This window comes from Juglans microcarpa x Juglans regia, chromosome 8S (genome assembly GCF_004785595.1).
Source record: "Juglans microcarpa x Juglans regia isolate MS1-56 chromosome 8S, Jm3101_v1.0, whole genome shotgun sequence".
Classification (NCBI taxonomy): domain Eukaryota; kingdom Viridiplantae; phylum Streptophyta; class Magnoliopsida; order Fagales; family Juglandaceae; genus Juglans; species Juglans microcarpa x Juglans regia.
In genome coordinates this window covers 19,665,814-19,687,792 of record NC_054609.1, presented here as the reverse complement: position 1 = coordinate 19,687,792, position 21,979 = coordinate 19,665,814, and the positions used below count along the sequence as shown (strand labels likewise).

General features: G+C 35.9%; 1 protein-coding gene and 1 pseudogene across 1 annotated transcript; both read right to left on the bottom strand.

Moving 5' to 3' along the window:
* Positions 1-8,140: 8,140 nt before the first annotated feature.
* LOC121243967 (protein RGF1 INDUCIBLE TRANSCRIPTION FACTOR 1-like) lies at positions 8,141-9,575 on the bottom strand. The gene is made up of 4 exons (XM_041142024.1): positions 9,357-9,575; positions 9,012-9,257; positions 8,778-8,918; positions 8,141-8,660 (listed from the first exon to the last, which is right to left on the bottom strand). Exons 1-4 carry the CDS (start codon positions 9,357-9,359, stop codon positions 8,289-8,291), a joined length of 762 nt encoding a protein of 253 aa, XP_040997958.1. The 5' UTR covers positions 9,360-9,575; the 3' UTR covers positions 8,141-8,288.
* Positions 9,576-19,149: 9,574 nt separating this feature from the next.
* On the bottom strand, positions 19,150-21,363 carry LOC121244317 (annotated as a pseudogene).
* Positions 21,364-21,979: the final 616 nt, after the last annotated feature.

Sequence of the window (21,979 nt, the reverse complement as noted above, 5' to 3'; positions counted from 1 at the left end):
GAAAGGTCGGTTAGCTTTCCCAATCATAAAGATCGAACTAGAAAAGGTGGAGCAATATGTTGGTGGCGCCTAGCATCAGTTAATTAAGCATATTATATATATCCAATTAGTATATTGCCCAATAATATTCCCTCTTGATCTATGGCCCTCATCTTGTCCAAGTTCGTGGAAAGAAATAACAGATGAAACCATGACCATAACTGACGAAAATAAATAAAAATGTTTCAAAGAAGAAACAGTACTACTTCTCTGCTAGAAAAATGAGCCCCCCCCCATCAGCAAAGGGACGTAATAGTTAAGGTGCATAAATGAGAGTACCCTGCTTTTAACCTAACAGGCTTTAAGATATGCAAGAAGTACTCATCTCTGAGTTTGAAGGGTGCGTTTGCTTGATTCGGCCGGCCACCTATATCTAGTACTTCAGGATAAGAAAGCTAGCTAACAAAGTCAATATGCAGATCATGTCACTAAATGAGGGTAGAGAATCATGGCCCATCCAAAATTTTAATGCACGGCTATGATTTAAAGTAAATATCTTTAATCAAATAACTTCATCAGAAACTTTCGTTAATCTTGTTTTGTGGTGAATTCCTTTCCAACCACTACAAGTAAGAGAAAAACAAAAAGCATGAGAAAGCGGCATAAAAAAAGTTGGTGTGTTTCACATCCAAACAAAGGAAACAAGAATAATAAGCAAAGGCAAAATGTTGCTTTGAGTTGTAGCTAGGCAGATAAGATCAGGAAACCGGCGGCCTTAAGCTTAAACCACTCCACGACATGATGATGATGCTTCTTTGAATTATGGAATATGTCTAGCTTGCTAATTAATTCTGGTCTTTTTGACACGCAAAACCCTACTAATTAGGCAAGGATGTTTGGTTCGTTATTTTTCTAATTTTCTTGTTCGAAATGCATGGTTGTTTTGGACAATAGTGTAGACACATACGCATTATAATGAAGTAGGAGAAGGCCGATGCATGGAGTGCAACACAAGAAAAGAAAAATGAAACCAAGGAGAGATCATAGCCGCGTCACCTTCCTTTCTCTCTCTCTCTCTCATACCGTATTTGTGAAAGAGTAAGCAGGGCCGGCCTAGCCTGCCTAAACGTGTCAAGCTGTCCTGATCTTGCGCGCATACATGCATTCGTTAGTAGTTTTGTTTATAATTCGAGGCTGCCTCGATCAGACGTTATCAATCTGCATCCTCAGGCTCTCTCATGAGGCAGGCAGGCCAGCTTGCCTCGCCCTTTCCATTATTTTAATTTTTAAATACTCTTGTTTGCAGATGGAGTTTTTTTTTCTTCTCTCTCGGGGAAAAAAAAAAAAAAAAAAAACTGCTCTATAGCCGGAGACGGACACATGCATGACGTTGCTCATGATGTTCAGCATGCGTGATCATGTCGCAGTGAGTTAGTTGTTCATGATGTTCAGCATCCGGAAAGACATATAGTTTTCTGTTTTTTGTTTTACATTATAAAAAAGAAGCAAAACTTTAAATATATAAATATAAATTAATGTATATCTAGCTTAAAAATCTTAGAAGATCATGTTGACATAGATCAAGAGAGGATAGCTCAACGGCAGCTAAAAGGATTGTTAAATGTAATATTCAGAGCTAGCGAAGTTCCACCTAATCTCTCAAATCAAAATTAAATTATCGAATTGGGACGTTGGAACTTGGGTCAGTTCCATGCACCGGGTTCAGATTTTTATTTATTATTTACAAGAATTAACGCGTAATGCAAGCAAGACACATGATGATAGTACCCCGAAATTTATTGGCCCTGGTTTATCAATTTCTTTTGCTAGCGCTGCACTGCACGCACATTCCATACATAATCCTTAATATTTAAGGATCATCCGTACGCATTAATTAATTATTTAATTGAGGAGCTAATTTTTGCTTAAAAAAATGATGGATTTTCTTATTAATTTGTCAAATCAGCACGCAGCTGCGCATGTATACCCACATGAATCATCCAGTACTTTCTATCTGATCTCTCTGTCTGTTTTTTTCTGTTCTATTCGTTTTAAGGAAGAAGATCGAATAAGAGAAAAGTCATGAATGCATCCATGCTTGAAACAAAATAACACAGAATCCCATGATCATCAGTACTGTGTGTAGAGGTGCCCATTAATTTGGTGTATAGAGAGTGCGCGCAAATGGGGCATGCATCTGATCAGCAAGAAAAATAAAATTTTCTGTGCCTTGATTAATTTTGGTGGCAAGAATGTAGATCATCTGAGCAAGAAAGAGACAAAATAAATAATTATTTTATCCAATCAAATAATGAAATCTTTAGTTCTTCAAGTTTTTATCCAATCGAACCATATAATATATACACTAGTCTTCTAAGAATAATTACATGAACTCAACTCCATCAAGTTTTGTCATTGCGTATGCAGATGACATGCAAGAATTTTTACACCATCACGAAGCAGCTTTAAATTTGACCTCCCTAGATCGACAAGGCATATAATTAATTGTGTTTTACTACGATCGTGATAAAAAGAATGGTTTGTTCTTCAAGTTGCTAAAACTAAGAGGGAGAGTGATTTTCATTCAAAACTGTATATTCATTTGTGTATCATTTTACAAATATATAGATGTACAAGAGACTAAGTATGGAAACATGCATAAAAGATAAGTAGACTAATTATACAAATTAGATAAATTCCTAGAATTAAGGTGACTGACTTTTTGGAGATGGAGAATCTGGAAAATATGGCAACTGTCAATATATGACAACTGTCAATACTCCCCCTCAAGTTGGCTCATGGAGATCTGTAATGTCCAACTTGCGTGTAAAATGATGAAAAAGTTATCGTCTTAAAGCTTTGGTGAATATATCGGCAACTTGTTCAACGGAAGAAGTGTAAACGACTGTAAGGAGGCTCGAGCAAATTTTATCATGAACAATGTGACAGTCAATCTCAATGTGTTTGGTACGCTCACGGAACACAGGGTTGTACGCAATATAGAGAGTGGATTGGTTGTCACAATGTAAGGTGAAGGACTCGAGATGAGATATTTCAAGATCAGTGAGAAGTTGGTTCAACCAGGTGAGTTCACAGGTGGTGACGGTCATAGCTCGATATTCAGCTTCAGCGAAAGACCTTGCTACTGTAGTTTGTTTCTTTGTATGACATGAGATTAGACTGGTCCCTAACTGAATGAAATATCCAGTGGTGGAATGGCGGGTGGTGGGACAGTTGGCCCAATCAGAATAAGTGTATGCTGTGACATGTATATTGCTAGAGGAAGAGAAGAAAATGCCTTGGTTTGGATTGCCTTTGATGTAACGAAGAACATGAGTAGCGGCAGTCATGTGAGGAACTCGAGGGGCATGCATGAATTGACTGAGAATATTGACTGCATAGACATTGTCAGGTCGAGTAATGGTCAAATAGATTAGTCGTCCAACTAAGCGTCTGTAAGTGTAAGGATCAAGGAGGAGATCGCCGTTTTCAATGTTGAGTTTCAAGTGCTGTTCCATAGGAAAATGGGCAGTTCGAGCATTGAGTTGTCCACTATCGAAAAGAATATCAAGAGCATATTTGTGCTGATTGAGAAAGATACCTTTGTGAGAGCGAGTAACTTCAAGTCCTAGAAAATATTTCAAATAATCAAGATCTTTGGTTTTGAAATGGGTGGAGATGAGTCTTTTGAAAACCTCGATCTGAGAGATATCGTTACCAGCAACGAATATATCATCAACATAAATAAGAATAAGAGTAATGCTGGTGGAGGTGACGAGAGTAAAGACTCATGAAAACTTGCATCAAGAAGCATAGAGGTTAGTTTAAAAAACCAGTTGTGGGAGGCTTGTTTGAGGCCATAAAGAGGTTTTCGGAGCCAATAAACACGGGTCTCTCCCCTTTATGCAATATCCGGGCGGTGATGTCATGTAAACTTCTGCATCAAGGTCGTCGTGTAAGAAGGCATTGTTGACGTCGAGTTGATGAATGAGCCAATGTTTGGTGGCAACGATCGCCAATAAGCAACAAACAATGCTCATTTTGGCAACAATGCAAATGTCTCATAATAGTCAATGCCTTCAACCTGAGTGTAACCATTGGCGACTAGCCAAGCTTTGTACCTTTCAATGGAGTTATCGACATTGAGCTTAGTTTTGAAAACCCATTTACAACCAATAGGTTTTTTACCCAGGGGAAGTGTCTCAAGAGTCCAAGTGAAGTTATCCTCCAAAGCACAAATTTCAGTAGACATTGCTTCACGCTAATGAGAGTGGCAGATAGCATCAGAATAACATGAGGGATCAATACAAGTGGTTAAAGAAGTTAAAAAAATGAGATGAGATGGAGAAAAATGAGAATATGAAAGAAAAGCAGACGGAGAGTGAGCAGTACCTGATGCTTGTGTAGCATGTGAAAATGAGGTTCAGGGACAAGTAATGGAAGGACAGGATGAGAAGGAGAGGAAACAAGAATATGTTAGAAAGGGAAGTGATGTTCATGGAACGTGACATCACGATAATAAAAGATGGTATGAATGTCGAGATTGTAGAGTTTGTACGCTTTACGAGTGCTAGGGTAGCCAAGAAAAACACATTTAGTAGCACAGAGAGAAAATTTGTCGCGGTGAGCACTAAGGGTTTGTGCATAGCAAAGACACCCGAACACTCGAAGATGATCATAACTGTGTGTTTTATTGAAAAAAACTTCAAAAGGGGACTTATTCTAGAGAATGCGACTGGTGGTACGATTAATGAGATATATAGCGGTGATGACACACTCTCTCCAAGTTTTAAAGGTAGATGTGCTTGGAAACGGAGGCTACGTGCAACATTTAGAAGGTGCCTATGTTTACGTTCCGTAACACCATTTTGGTGTGGAGTTTCAACATAGGTACGTTCATGAATGACGCCATGAGTTTGAAGATATGTTTGAAATTGATGAGAAAGAAATTTTTGTCCATTATGAGTACAAATAATTTTAACAGTAGTATTGAACTGATTTTGGACAAGAGAAAAAAATGTATTAAATGAGTAAAAACTTCAGATTTAAAACTCATAAGATATATCCAAATAGTACGAGAAAAATCATCAACGATTGTGAGGAAATAGCGAGCCCCACAGAGAGAAGAAGTATAATAGCCACCCCATATATCATAAAAAATGCGATTAAAAGGAGAAACACTTTTATTTGCATGAATAGAATAAGGTAATCTTGTGTATTTAGATCGAGCACAAATGTCAGAATCAGAGAGAATACAAGGAAAATTAAAAAGACTGGGAATAATAAAACTGGAAGGATGACATAGACGTTGATGCCATAAGTCTTATTGACAGTAGATTGAGTAACTAAAGCGAGAGAAGATTTAGGCATGTAGAGCCCATTTCAAAGATCACCCGCTCTAATCGACCTCATTGATTGTGGGTCTTGAAATAAACAAGTATTAGATGAGAATAAAATGACATAAGAGTTATGAAGTGTAATTTGGGGAACTGACAAAAGGTTAAAAGAGAAATTAGGGACAAAATAGACATTATGTAATTTGAGAGAGGGAGAGAGAACACAGGTTCCCATCCCTTCGTCGGGAACAACTTGGCCATTAAGGAGTTGCACGTTGTGCTCGGAGACAATACTCGTCAGGTCGATGAAGGCATCACGTCGGTGGCACATATGGTTGCTTGCGCCACTGTCCACCACCTAGTGGTGGTGCCAATCGAAAGAAAAATCAGAGGAGGAAGGGGAAAATGTGTTACCAACGAAGTGGGCTAAAGGATTTGAGGAGGTGTTGGAGGAGGACGGCGTGAGCAAGGCGAGCAAGGAGTTAGCCTTATTGGCAGGGGGTAAGGATCGGTTAGGCTGCTACCATGTTAAAACTGAAAGGGAGAGTGATTTTCATTCAAAATCGTATATTCATTTGTGTATCACTTTACAAATATATAGATGTACATGAGACTAAGTATGGAAACATGTAAAAAATGTAAATAGACTAATTATACAAATTAGATAGATTCTTAAAATTTAGGTAACTGATTTTCTAGAGATGGAGAATCTGGAAAATATGGCAACTGTCAATATATGGAAACTATGAATACAAGCAATAACAAAATATTCTACTTATTGAAAGAAGAATTAGGAGATAATTTAAACTTGAAAATAAGGATTGGTAAATTGGCTATTAATGTTGATTCATATATAATGACCTTATGATCAGGAAGTGAAATATAAAGGTAACTAATGATCGGAGCTCTCCAGAGTCCAAGTACTCTTTTTTTAATTTGTAATTATCAGTCAAAACTCAGACCACACAGGTATATACGTACATGCATGCTTTATTTCAATTGCAAATATAGAGTGCTGGAAATCCAACACCGACCCAGCCTTGACCACGCGGGACATGTAGTAAAACAAGCCCACATTAAACAGATTAATTTCAAGCAAAACTTAAAAGAGCCAACGTACATGATGGCCGCTGATCACCTGACCCAGATCAAGGACAGTTTTAGTACCCCAAACATATTAATTAATTACCAATAGTGATGGGCCGAATCTCAAGTACGTAGCAAGAGTATTGGCCGGCAGACCGGCCATTACGAGGCTGGCTAGGGTTTCGGCTTTTAATAATTTAGAGTTTAGACATACATATATAATTAATTAAGAATCTAAGATCAGTACTAGTCATACATGGAACACGAATATCGTATCTCAAAGTAATAAACAAAAGTACAGTAAATAGTTTTCGTTTACTCAACTGTTAAATTCAGATTCATGTTTGGTGTTCAACGCTTGCCGATCGAATGGCTCGCACGTAGACAGTACTCGTGCGTGCATGAGGATGCAGGTACGTAGTGTCGTATAATTATGAGAAAAAAACATAAGTAGGAGAAAATATTTGAGCCAAAGATTTATGTACGTAATTCATGAGTTCGATCAATGCAATACAAATATATATATATATATATATATATATATAGCAAATGAATGTTCATATATAATTAATGTTTTACGTACATGCAGCATGGTCAGTATTCATTAGTACTACTCCAAGCTGGCCTATTAAACTTTTCATGCGATCGAGAGGCCGTAAATTAAAAGTAAGTAATTAAATTTGTTTAACCCCGCCGGGCCCATGCACCCGCGCGCGATACAAGAAATTAACATGATTAATGTGATGTATGGAGACAAATATTAGATGACCCATACCAGGTCGACAGAGGACCGACCATTATAAGTACTAATAATGGTCCACAGATAGATATATGAGTACTCGTCTTATAAGCAAAGGCCAAAGCTAGTGCGATCGAAAGACTCGATCATGACCTACCTACCATATAATATTAATATACCATATACCAACTAGCCAACAAAAATTGGTGCATGGGAATTAAGAAATAAGATATATCAGTTTACTCGTGACTCTAAGGATCAGTAAATTAAGGAGTATATAGCACAGTGGGGTCCTTGAATATATTGCAATATTAACGGAAATTAATCACTAGTACACTCGAATCTCTGTTCCTTCTCCTTTTTCCTGACAAAAAAAGAAAAAAGAAAAAACGCTTTACAGATCAGAAACAATTGATATATTATTCATGTATAGTTACCTTTTCGTCCATATTCTCTTTGTATGTATCCTCGCTGTTAAAACTGTGGATGATTGACTGGTCAAATTACACCTCTCTCTCTCTCTCTCTCTCTCTCTCAAGATCAGTGATGCAGGCGTTGTAGTAGTCAAAGTTAGCGGAAGCGCCTTTAGTACCTCCATGATGACAAGGCGACAAAGATTATATATATAGATATATATATAGGCACAGGCATGAGGACAATTCACATGTTCCCTTTTCGTCCTTGTATTTTTGGTGTGTACAAAATGGCTTTGCAGTACACATTGAATAAATATACCATATATAAAATAAAACTTGTGCAAATGAATCTGGCCTGTACTAATTAGGCAATTACATGCCATGCAGTGTGGTACAGATCAAAAGACACTCTAATTCAGGACCTCAATTAATAACGTTATTAATAAATATATTATATTATATTATATTGAAGAAACCTTATAAGTAAATTAATGTACAGACCATAACTTGGAATTGGGAATCACGTGATGCCAATTAAGACAAAACCCCCGACCAAGCGACTAAATTAACATGATATAAATATATATATATATATATATAATAATAAGATTCAACTTTCAGAGAAAGAAAGATCTAGGGCATTAATTTGTTGAAGGATTCAGTCAAATTATCAAATAAAATTAAAACCATGTATACTAGTCATGATAAGATGTGATCTTTGGTTTTGTCTAATTAACACAAAGGAGATCTGTGCGGGATGCCCTTTCTTCTACTACTCATGCTGGTACCCATGTGATCCTCGTGATCAGAAACACTATTAGCCGATCTTGCACACAGATAAAGTCCGCTTCTTTTCTTCCTGACGATCTTATTCTGAGTGTATGCCAGATGACTCATATTCTCGGATCCTGATGAACCCGTCGAAGACGTGCTCATCATCGGTTCGTACTCACAGTCCACAATTGTGGAATAAGGTGTCTCATTTGTCATCTCCTCGTCTCCCATGTCCTCATGTGGGATCAGGAAGTCGGGGCTTAGTTGTAGAGAATTGCATGTCCTCAGGTATGGAGAGAGGTCCTTACAGTGCTTCAGCACAAAATCCACCTACATATATACATAAGTCGGAATCAAAAAACGAAATTTTCCTTTCTCCGTATATGATCATGTTATCAATTTTTAGTGTATAACCTTAATAATTATTGGATATATAAATATGCATACCTTGCACCCTAGAGAACAATGGATAAAGGGTTCTTGGAGGCTTCTGTCACAAGAAGTGCAATAGTTCCCGGACCCCTTAAATTGCCTGTTTTGAGGTCTCTTCTTGATAAACACCACTTTGGCACTATTGATTGTATAAGCCTAATGAAGTTTCAGCAAAATTAGCAATAAATATTATATATATATATATATATATGTTGGAATTATAATTAACTTCTGTTTAATTCGGGTAACCTGAACGTTGGAGCAGTCTATGAGCTTCTGAAGGTCTTCGAGCCTGACAACATCATGATATACATAACGACGAACCTGAAGAAGTCGATGGAATCGATGTGAAGGCAAACAGTGGGGGCAAATACTTGTACAACAATCCAAACAGCATATATTTTTCTCATTCTTCTTTGCTGTTTCGTGGTAGGAACACCCAACAAAGAACTTTTGAGCGTAGAGGGCTTCCAACCATGCAGGCTTCTGAATTCCCTATATGCGCCATCAAAACCAAAACCAATCATGAATATGTCCCTATATAAAAACTTTGCGAGAGAGAGAGAGAGAGAGAGAGAGAGAGAGAGAGCATACCATGATCACATACACATGAGCTTCAGAGTCGACAGACCCCCTTTGAGCTGCACCTTTCAAACGTAAGGGCCGGTGTGAATCGGAAGAGAGGAAGAGAGAGAGAGAGGGACTAGGGCAAGGAGAATATCATGAGTATTTATGGAGGCTCACAAGAGAGGAAAGGGGCTATATTTATTACTTGGAGAGGTACACATCATGTTGTCAATAATGCCATATGAGAGAGAGAGAGAGCGCGCGCGCGCGCGCGCATATTTAATATATATCGGAAGTAAGATATGAGGGGAACGTGGGCGCTGTTCCCGTGTCTCCCAAGTTTTATTTTTCATTTTTATAACCTTTAATTAAAACTATTCTTCTAATCTCCTTGGCTAGAGAGCTCTAGTTCCAAACTAAAGAAGCTGATCTTCTTGAATTAGGAGCTAGCTGCATGCCTATTTTATTTTCTTTGATTCTCGTACAATTGGTGAAATTGGTCGGAACTGGCCATTTGCATTAGGACTTTGAAACAGAGAAAGAAGTATGTATGTCATGTGTATGTAATATGTATGCGAAAGTTACACGTTTGTTAACGTAGCTACGAGCCAAGTAATTGCCAAAATGGAGATAAAAAGTACTTGCAAAGGTCATGATCGACACAGTGTGGCCGGTTAATGCAAAATAATGTTAGTTACAAGTTTCAAATTAAATGTATAAGTTTTGTGTTTTAGTAAAAATGTGGGTTCTATCAATAAAAAATAAGTTTTTTACATTTTTCTATAGTGGAGTTCACTTTTTTATAAAAAATCTGTGCGGAATTTATACATTTAAAACTGACATGGTTTTTAGTGGTAATGTGAATGTAGCCACTAGATCTGAGATAAAGAATTTATGGGCTAATTGTGAAATTCAACAGTATGAGAAGTATCTTAGGCTTTCTTCTGTCATTGGGAAGAGTAAAAAACGTGCTTGTGAGTCTATTAAACAGAGAGTATGGCAGAATTTACAGTCTTGGAAAGAAAAATTATTATCTCAAGGAGGAAATGAGATTTTGTTAAAGGCAGTAGCACTCTCTATACCAACATATACTATGAGTTGTTTTCTTATTCCAAGTAGTTTGTGTAAAGAATTGGAGGGGATGATGGCTCGGTTTTGGTGGGGGCAAGTAGGGAATGAAAGGAGAATTCATTGGTTGAGTTGGCATAGAATGTGTCAGAGGAAAGCTAAAGGAAGTTTGGGATTTAAGGATTTAACTTGCTTTAACTTAGCTTTATTAGAAAAGCAGGGATGGCATTTAATGCAAGATGAGAATTCTCTTATGCATAGATTATTGAAGGCTAAATATTTTCCTCATTCAAGTTTTCTGCAAGCTGGGACTGGTAGATGTCCATCTTATACATGGAGGGGCATTTGTGAAGCAAGGAGATGGCTCATGGCAGGGTGTAGTTGGAGAATAGGGGATGGAAAGAGTGTAAATATTTGGCAAGATAGGTGGATTCCAGGTCATAACTCTCTAGTGGCTGAAGGGAACTTGGTAAGGGATGATACTCGGATGCTTTCAGTGGATACATTATTACTGTCGAATGAAAAGCAGTGGGACATTGCAAAGCTTAGGGTTCTCTTAAATCCAAATGTTGTAACTGATGTTCTCAAAGTTCACTTGTGCTCTACTATTGGTGAAGATAAGAGATTGTGGGCTTATGAAAGGAATGGAATGTTCAGTGTTAGAAGCTGTTATCGATTTATTTTTTACCAGATGGGTTCTCAAACTGCTGAATCATCAACCGTGACATATCAGAATTTATTATGGAAGCACCTGTGGAAAATGAAGGTCCCTCACAAGATAAAGATTTTTGCTTGGCGTGTTTGCAAAAATGGCCTTCCTACAGCTACTAATTTAATGCAGAAGCGTGTTTTGACTGAGGATATATGCAAATTGTGCCTCTCAGATAGAGAGGATTCTACTCATGCTGTAGTGAATTGTGCTTCTTTGCAGGGATTAATGCATGTTTATTTCCCGAGTTTGTGTTTTGATCAAGGTAAAACTGTCTGTGATCTAGCTATGGAATTATGTAAAAAGCAAAAGTATGATGAGCTATCAGTCTTTTTTGCTTTGGCATGGAGTTTCTGGTTTCGCAGAAATAAATTTGTATTTGATAAGTTGCTATTAACTCCTAAACATGTAGCAGATAATGCTTTTACTGTTTTGAGAAGTTTTGCTCAGGTTAAACAGCAGACCCGGGTATAGATGAAGCAACTTTATAAATAGAAGCCTCCTGAATCTGGTTGGTTTAAATTGAATGTTGATAGTGCAGTATTTTCTGAGTTGGGGAAAACAAGTATTGGAGCTGTTCTAATGGATGCTTCTGGTAGGGTGTTAATGGCTGTCAGTAAAGCTGAAACTGATATGGATGGTATTGAAGCTCTAGAACTGATGGCAATTTTACGAGGACTGCAATTGTGTGTTACCATGGGACTCTCAAATCTTGTTGTAGAAAGTGATAGTCTGCTCTGTATTGAAGCTTTACAGAAGGGTACTATGTATGACTTTGTGCTTGGGGGATTATATTCTGATATTCAACAGCTTGCTTCAAGGTTTGAAAGTTGTATTTTTTCTCATGTATTTCGGGAAGAGAATATGGTAGCTCATATGTTGGCTCGAAATGTGTGTAGGGTTGACAATATTGTTTTATGGTGGGATTGTGTCCAAGACTGTATTTCTCAAGCTTTATGGCTTGATAATTATCTGTAACTGGTTTGTTTCCATTTGATTAATGAAGTTCTGCTTTCTATCAAAAAAAAAAGGCTTGTATATATTTCTGGATGCAAAATATTTAACCACAGTATGCGTGATTGTCATTGACATTAATTTTGAGTTTAGGACTTGGCTACAGTTTGTTCCAGAGTGTTGATGGAATCAAGCTAGCTGCTTAATTTACGGTCAGTACTGCTTGATATTAATTAGTCGGCCAAGTTAGTTAATAGAAAAAAAATTGAAAGAAATTAAACGGGATCGTACCACTTTTAAAAGTTCTTATTTTTCTTATATATATATATATAATTAGTATTTTTCTGTTTATACAAATGCTACGTACGTACTAGCATACATATATATATATATATAGTTCTGTATAATGTCATTAGTCCTAGAAATAAAATCTAATTTATAATATATATTCAAATTACGTCTTTTTTATCGGTAACCAAACACATGATTTCATGCATGAATAATGATCTGATGCTATATATATGCAAGTTGACTAAAGCCAGCTGCATATATGCATGTGCTGTTTCACAACAGTATTAAATTAAAAAGGTATCGAATATTTCCTTGTATCGGGCCTGCCAGAATCACCAAATATTAATGCACGTACGGGCATCACTGGCCTAAACATTGACACGATGATAAGTAAGAAATTAAGACACAACAAATTAAGACATGTACGAGGAAACCCGGTTGTTGGGGAATCAAACATGGCAACATAAAAAGCCAACCACTCCACTAAGAAGCTAAGCTAGCTGTTGCCTATTAATTAATAATAATACCATTAATGTGGTCTTGTCATGCACAAACATTTGACAGACAAAAACAACTCACTAAGCACTAGTAAGCAAAATTAATGACCTAATTTATTACGGGGGCTTTAAGGCTAATTTTGAGGGCGACCTCGCTTCGATCTTGAGCCTCTATGAGTACTAAACATTATATATTATTAGGGTTGCGGTGCGTCTAAGAGATATTATATATATTGAGAAATGATATTTACTGTTATTATCTTCACATATCTCATTTGTATAAATGAGATAGTTTTATTTATCTAAAGGGTTAATTTCATATCTCGATTTTATCTATAAGTTTTCAAACTCATCTCATTACTTTCTGATATAAATAGTAAAAAACATCTCACACAATAAAAAGAAAATTCCTTTGTGATTAAAATAGAATAATCAATAAATTATTATTAGAATAATATATTTTTACAAAGAAATTGATAATTTTGTAAGTATTGAAAAGAAGTGCATTTTGGGATTTTATTAGAAAATTTGAAATTAATAAATTATTTAAAACAAATCTACAACATAATTCATGTACTTATTTATTACAATAATCAAAATTATTATAATTTATAATTAGAATAAAAAATGACGAATTTCTTATATATAAAAAAATAAATAGATAAAATATCTTTTGAAAAAGAGAAATTATAAACTTTAGTCAACAACTTCCCAATATATTTTGGGATTTAAATTTATTTATCATAGATTTTTTTAATTACTCATAAATATTATTTTTTATCAATATATTCATAACTATTACTCAATCATTGCTAGGATCCATCCATTTATCAAAGAGTGCTTCTACACCCACACATGAGGGATCCCGCCCAGTGTGTTTACTTTTTTTTTTTTTTCTTTTTTTATGCATTTTTTTTATAATTTTTAAATATAATTTACAACATCAATAAAAAATACTTACTTAATCATTAAGTAAAAAAAAAAAAAAAAAACAAAAAAGCCATTTGGGATCCCAGCTGGGAATACCTAGTTGGGATTTTAGTATTTTCTTTTATCAAATCCCAAAAATTCAAAACTATCTCATCTTATCTCACTATCTAAACATATATTTTTTTTTACAAACTATCTCATCTCATTTTAATTAAATTTTTTTATTAGTATTTAAAATATTTTATCTCATCTCATCTGAACTATATATCCAAACCGAGCCTTAATTAGTTTACTATATTATTCGATTATAAATCACAGTTTGGGTAAAGTACGTGTATATATAAGTTTTACCAAAAAGCAAGCTGGAAATAGCTAGAGTTTATGATCATGATCTAGATCTACTTTTCTAGGAAGATCATTCCCATCGTACGTGTAGTAGTGGATGGACGAATCTAGAGGAAGGAATTTGGTCTTGAGTTTGAAATAGATTGCTCGATCGAGCGAGCGACCAAGGTTTTAGAACTATTAATCGCAAGGTTTTACTTTTCAAAAAAAAAAAAATGGCAAGGTTTTAGCTAGTTACATTTGAGCCTATTTTCAACTAATTAATAAAATGGAGTACGTACGTACGTAGGAACTTTTCTGATCTTTCTTATTAATTGATCTCCTTAATTTCATTTCCTTAAGAGTTGTATTACTTACGAAACAGTAGTCATGTGCTGTAAACAGCACATGACCAGTACTACTTATCATGAGACCGGCCCATTACAATATTTATATAAAAATTCAAATTAGACCCCTGCATGCAACACCTTTGATTTTTATACCACTTCATGTAGAATTAGCATTTCACATTAATAGTGTTTTGGCCGGGTGTGTTAATTAGTAGATATACAATTGCAACAAAAATATAATTAATTAGTACTGGCCTAGAAAATAAAAAAAAAATATAATTAATAGTACTACTATTTTACATAATATCGTTAAATCATGTATGCCTAAAAAGAAAAATCAAGAAATTAAGTTACTAAAACTAATTCGGCCCCTTTTGGATATATATTATTGTTTAAAGACACATTAATAAAAATATATTAGAGTTTCGGCCCTTTTCATTAAAAAAAAAATTATAATCAAATTAAGCGGTTCATCATGACGTGCCAGATTCATGTTGTTTATTTTGGTTGTACGTGCTATATTTATACGTATTAAAATTTCTTTATGGATATAATTTTTATTTTTGGATGAATATATCTTATCATATGTTTGTAGTCTTCTTCAAATTAAAAGACCTATTAATTCCAGGAGAAAATGTAAGCCACGTGATGAGAAAAATGTGAAAATCTTGACACCCATTTTTTTTTTTTTGTTTTTTTTTTTATGGGCAATTTTGATACCCATGATTTGCAACATAGACAAACAAAATATCCATAAAAAGAAACCAAAATTAACGACAAAAGAAATAAAGTAATCAGAACCCCTGAAAAAAGAAGTGAACTTTCGGACGATAAAAGCCTGACCTAGATCTAGATCATGATCACGAGCACCGACCAAAGAAAGTTGCATGATGCATGCGTTCGATCGGTTAATAATAATCAAATCATGACTTAACAGGTAGAATTAAAACTAAAAGGAAAATGCTTTCAACAAATTAAAGAGGTAGCCAACTCCACGTGCCATATAAAGCGGGATGGAATTAATTATTCAAAGCAAGAAACCCGGCCACGTGCAAGGGATACTAACACTGATGTCCAATCCAAACTAAAGCCCTCAAGCAAACAAAGGCTAGTGCTTAGGAAATGACCAAATATTCCCCCATAAAAATTTAAAAAAAAAAAAAAAGTAATATTCTTTTTGTTTGGTGGTCAAAGGTCAAAGATCCAGACGTGTATAGAGAAGTTTGATCAAGAACAAATGGAAGGTGGGTCAGCGTGTGAGCCGCACGTGGTCATGTGTAAGACTCTTTTTATTTTTTTTTAAAGACTCTTTTTAAAGGGTGGACAGAGAAGAATACACACAGACTTATGGCTAGACAACTTCACCATGAGTTTTCATTTTTTTAGTAGTTGCATGCTCTTGCTTATAAGGGCTTTGTCACATGGAAGAACCTTCTCATAATAAACACCAAAATCCGAGGATAGAATGAGCTCCCTCTTCATAGGAGCCCATGTCTTAACTATATTACAGCAGGTTCGATTTAAAGGAACGGATTAGATATACCCTTTATTTTGGTATTATAATATCATAGCATTGTTGGTGATAATGATAGTGGGAGTTGTTCTGTAGAAAGAACTGAATCACACTCTCCCTCCCCATATCGTGAACCTAGTCCTTCTCGGAAGTGAATCTGGTGCACAAAATTGTAAATATCAGCCTTGATGGCATATAAGAGGTGTTAATTAAACTATCCATCAAAACATTCTTAGATCCCTTGATTGCTTGAACAATTTTGTAATAGATCCACCCATAGACGGACAGCTAAGACAGACATCACCTGAGACCAGTAGTAGTCTCTGACCAAAAAGTAACTTTTGGTCTATTTGGGGAATACATGAAAGAAGAATGTGGGAATATGACAATATGATGGGAAGTCATTTGGTTATAGGTGCACAGTCTCATGATTCTCCATGCACAAATAATTAAGAATAACACATTAGATTGACTTCTCTTTTAAGAGGTGAATATAGATTAGACCCCAGAAAAAAAGATTCCTTAATTATAATGGAATAGTATGGACTGTTAAGGTGTTACAATTATGTTAGTGAAGAAGTTTCCTTTGAGAGCTCTTTCTTAATTATGAGAAGAAACACAACCAAATCTCAATATGGATCCACTGTAGCTCTTTTGCAATTGGTCAAATAGTAAGAGTAGCCTAACATTTACAGTGCCTCAGTCAATTAGAAAATCGCCAAGACAATGAAGCACAATCTAGGAAAATATATTAAAACCTCCCAGATAGGATTTATGTCTATGATTGATCAGACCCAGAAAGTATTGTGTAACGCCCCGACCCCAAGGGTCCGGAGAGTTAACTCCTAAAACTTGATAATCAGCTCTAACAAGGCTAGAGTACTTCCAAATTCAAGAATATATCTCTTTTCCAAACCTCAAATCGAACGTAAATACTTCAATTAAATAAATCAAATAAACTCATTTATCCAATATTCAATCCAACAACCCAAATAAAATCAACTCTTCTTCATATCTCAAATAACAACTAGAAATAATAAAACATTAACATAGCCTCCATAAACCGTCTAAATCCATTGAAGCAAACTTAAGAAAGATAATTAACCTCCAACACCAACACTAATATCATGAGATACCCAACAACAAATCAATGCAAATCTTCTCCATAGATTCTAATACTGATCTTCAGTTGAGCCATCGATGTCATCTGAAATATTATGAAGATTAACGGGGTGAGTTATCAACAACTCAGCAAGCAGAGAGCATATACTAGCATGTAAACATGAGCATTTATAACATTTGATAAGACGAACAAAACATTTACTTTCAGAATGCAGAAACAAAACTTATACGAAAATTTTAGAGCGACATTTTAAAAAAAAAATAAACTTATTCCAAAAAGAACATCCGTTGGCATTTCCAAACTGAAATATTATAATCTTATCATCGTTTAATATCACATCGGGACAATACCATGTTTAACCCCCGTGGTAGGGTTATAAACCACTATTATACCCGTGGCTGGGTCATTTTCCATGTTTCACCCCCGTGGTAGGGTTATAAACCACCATTATACCCGTGGCTGGGCCGTATACCATGTTTCACCCTCGTGGTAGGGTTATAAACCACCATTATACCCGTGGCTGGGCCTTAACAGAAACAGAACGGATTTCATCGAAAATCCGATTACAATCATATACCGAATCAGAACTTCATGCCAATGTTTTCAGATGACACATCACATCAAAACAAAACACTGAAAAGCTTCAGATCATTTCACATGTTCGAGATAAACATAAACAAAACATTCTCATTTGTTCATAACAAAACTTTTAGAATTCCTTATTCGCTCTTTTACATAGTTCAGAAATAAAGTGCACAAAACTAGCTCATGTCTACACCAGTCATGATAGAAAAACACTTTCTCTTATGTAGAATTTATGCATATGCAGAATAAATATCTGAGATTGTTTTCAGATCATCTCTTTTCAAAAAAAATAAACACATTTATTCTCAAAGTCAACCTCATTTTATTTGTTTTATGCAAAACTAGTATATGAACCCCGCTTACCTGACTTCTTCGTATTATCAACAACTTGAGCTGGAACTCTAATAGTAACACCACCTAAACAAAAGAACATATATCCAACATTTAATAACCAATCTAGTAGGCTGTTATTTATTAAGTAATAAATCAAAACAAACCTTTCACAACACAATAACTATCCTAACAATTAAACCCGAACAACTCTCTTCACCCATTCACATTTAAAACCCAAAACAACCACATTCTATAACACCAAACCAATTATAATTATTTCCAAAACCAACAACAGTAACTTCATTAATTAAAACATAATCCAACCCAAACTACCTTCAACCTTTGAATAAGACAATTTCAGTGCACGCATCATTACTCTAATCATTCAACAATTCAAAATTTGCACGAAACTTCAATACAACCAGTTCCAAAACATCCATTGTTCACACCGAAGAGTCTGAAATAATATTTCAAACACCGACTCACAAAACACCCAAGATTATACCCATCCACAACCTTAATTCTAACACACTCCACTGCTCTAACAATTAAAAACATCAATCCGAAATAAAAGTCACAAAATTTTCTACTGGAATAAATTAATGGTCTACGTAAAGGGGAAAAAATTGACTAAAAGATGCACGGCTAAACAGACAGCGTGCGTGTGTGCATCAAAGCAAAGTAAAACCGAAAATGGTAGTGAAGCCCGTACGAGTAGGACCGGAAGAAGAATGAAGGAGAAGAAATAAAATACAATAAACAAAAGAGAGGAGTTACCACTCTGTTCAAGAAGCCGAAACAAATCTGCAATGGAAGAACAATTTGAAGTTTCAAAACCTTAAGTTGAGCATACGGTGAAGAGATGAAGAATAAGAAAAAAAACACTGAGAACCCGATTGAGTAATCTGAAAAAATTGAGTAAAAGCCGAACCTTGAGTGTAAAAGGAGATGAAACACAACTGCTGGAGTCGTGGGTTGGTGCGCACGGGTGAGTGAGATCCGGATTTGCAGAGAACTGGGGGAGGCAACGCGAAGAAGAGAAACTGTGTTTCCGTAAAAGGGAAAAATAAATCCCTTCACCAAACGGCGTCATTCGGTCCTTCCTTATCCACTCGTGGGCTGGGCTTCTCCAACGGGCTGGGCTTAAAGCCCGGTTGTTACACATTGAACAAGTATTACCACCCTGAAAGAGCGTAATATCCGGGGAGTGGATGAACTGTACTGCAGAAATGTGGTTCCCACAAAAACTCCACCACTTTGTAGTATATGAGTGATTTTGGCAACCTGGCAAGTATATGCAATATTTGGAATATCATTTGTTCAACAAGTACTTTTAAACAATGATAAATCCATGTAACAAGAGAAAATAAAACATTCAGAATACAGCACGACATGGTTTTTCTCATGGTCTTTCCGAGGATGGCAAACAGGAAAACAGAAATCCTTTTTTTTTTTCTTAAATGTTTTAAATCATGACAAACATGACTTTTTTTCAGCAAGTTATCCAGGCTCTTTGAACAGTTTACTAGTATCCCGACATGTGTAGTCATTCCATTACACACATACTAGGAACAGTTTACTAGTGTCTCCCGACATGTGTAATCATTCCATTACATATAGTAGGAAGCAAACTAATCTCCCGATATGTGTAGTCATTCCATTCCACACATACTAGTCTCCCAACGTGGAAAGATCCAAACTTGAGCTAACATTTCCATATTTTTTGTGCATCCATGTCAAATATTGAGCAACTCAGACCAACTCAATTCTAAATGGACATAGTGTGGAAACATTATTATTGGCTTGAAGTAGAGGAATGGTTGTCAATTACCCAAAGCCCAATTATTCTAGAAAATGGTAGCCATACCACTGACAAACTTCAGAAGAAAATTAAAGGAAGAAACTATACTTACGGTATTAGAAGGAGATGTCCGGCAATGTAAGGCTGCTGCAGCATAAACAACATCAACTGAGCCTGATGAAAAGGGAAGCCTAGAAACATCTGCCCTTACAAGAGCAAGATTACTGCATAATATCCCATAAATGAATACCGAATGCTTTTATGTTGTAGAAGCCACAACCAGCCTACAAAAGGATTAAATGAACTTACGTGTTTAAAAGAGTGTCACCACTCTTGATGAAATCTTAGCACTGACAAAGCATATTTTCAGAAAAATCAAGTGCAACGACTCCAGAACACATCCCAGATTCAGCAAACTTTCTGGAAAACAAACCACTCCCATAACTAACATCTACCAGAAGATCACCTCCAGCAGATTTAAAGTACTCCCGAGCCATTTGGAACTGCACTGAATATGAAATTCTAAATATTTAGTAAAATATAGAAGGCAATGGACTAGGTAAAAGAATGATGCATAAGGATAATAGCTTGAGATTAATTACACTCCATCAGATGAATATACAATTTAAAGGGTACATTATCTTTTCAAGATCATAATGAGACTCCATAAACCAACATACAATATTACTGAATGATATACCAGCTGCTACACTGCCAAACGCCCCAAGGAATATGCAACAAAATTCCCAACAAACTTCCAGCAAATAATTTGTTATTTTTATATTCGTTTAGGGATATTTCAGTACTTTTTCATTATATAGTGTAGTCGATTCTTTCTATAAATTCATTATTGTACAGCATAGAGAAGCAAGTAATTAATACACATAATTGATCATTCCCTTCCTTGCTTTGTTTCCTTTCCATTTACGCTGAGCTCAAAATCGCCCAGCACCATTTTTGCCAATTCTGACATGGTATCAGAGAGGTGAAAATGGCTGTCGTCGATCCTCCTCCTCCCACCACCAAATATACCAATCTTGCAAACCCAATCAATCCTTATAGACTCAAAACGTCAGACAATCTTGGCACTGTGCTCGTCACAGAACTCCTTACTGTCAAATTTTTTTCTACATGGTCTCCATCAATCCATCATGCCCTTCGAGCCAAGAACAAACTCGGATTCCTAAACGGAACCTCACCAAACCATCTAACTCTAATAATCCTCTTTTTGAGCTCTGGGAAAGATGCAACGACATGGTTGTGTCTTGGTAGCAAAACTCCATTAGCCTGCCTCTTCAATCCTTTATTGCCTTTGTAGATGATGCCTATGAAATATGGATTGAGTTACAGGAATTTTTTTCACCACAAAATGGCACGCGTATCTATGAACTCAAGAAGACATTGACAACTCTTACCCAAGATGATGATTCAGTAAACACTTACTACGGTAAACTCAAATCTCTTTGAGATGAATTATCTGTTTATGATCCCTTACCTGTTTGTTCTTGTAGCTTAACCAAGCTTCTTTCGGACCGATACCAGCGAGACTGCGTCATCCAATTTATAATGGGTCTTCGTGACTCTTTTGGCAACATCTGCAAACAGCTCATGCTAATCAATCCCCTTCCACTAGTTAACAAAGTTTTTTCTTACATCCAACAACAAGAACGCCACTGCTTGTTTACTTCCTCAGCCCTTCCCACTGATTTCATTGCTCTTGCTGGTCAAAAAATATTTTCTACACCTTCCCCATCCAAGCCATAGAGATAAACCATATTGTACACATTGCAAAATCATGGGTCATACATTCAAAAATTGCTTTAAATCAAGCAATGTTGCAGCTCCTTTTTGCACCCACTTTGAAATGACTAGTCATACTATTGAAAGATGCTACAAGCTTCATGGGTACCCTCTCGGCCACAAGTTTCATAAATCAAGAGCAAATACAACCTCTCTTGGCTCCTCTACTGAAGTTAACTCTGAACCAAGTCTGCCGTTGACAAAAGAGTAATATCAAAACCTCATAGCCTTGCTGCACAACAAGGATTCTTCACCATCTGCCAACCAAATTCAGACGATTATACCTTCGCATCCTCACTCTTCTTCCGCTGCTGGTATTTCCCTCTGTTTTTCCTTATCTTCTATTTTGTCTACTCTATGGATCATTGATAC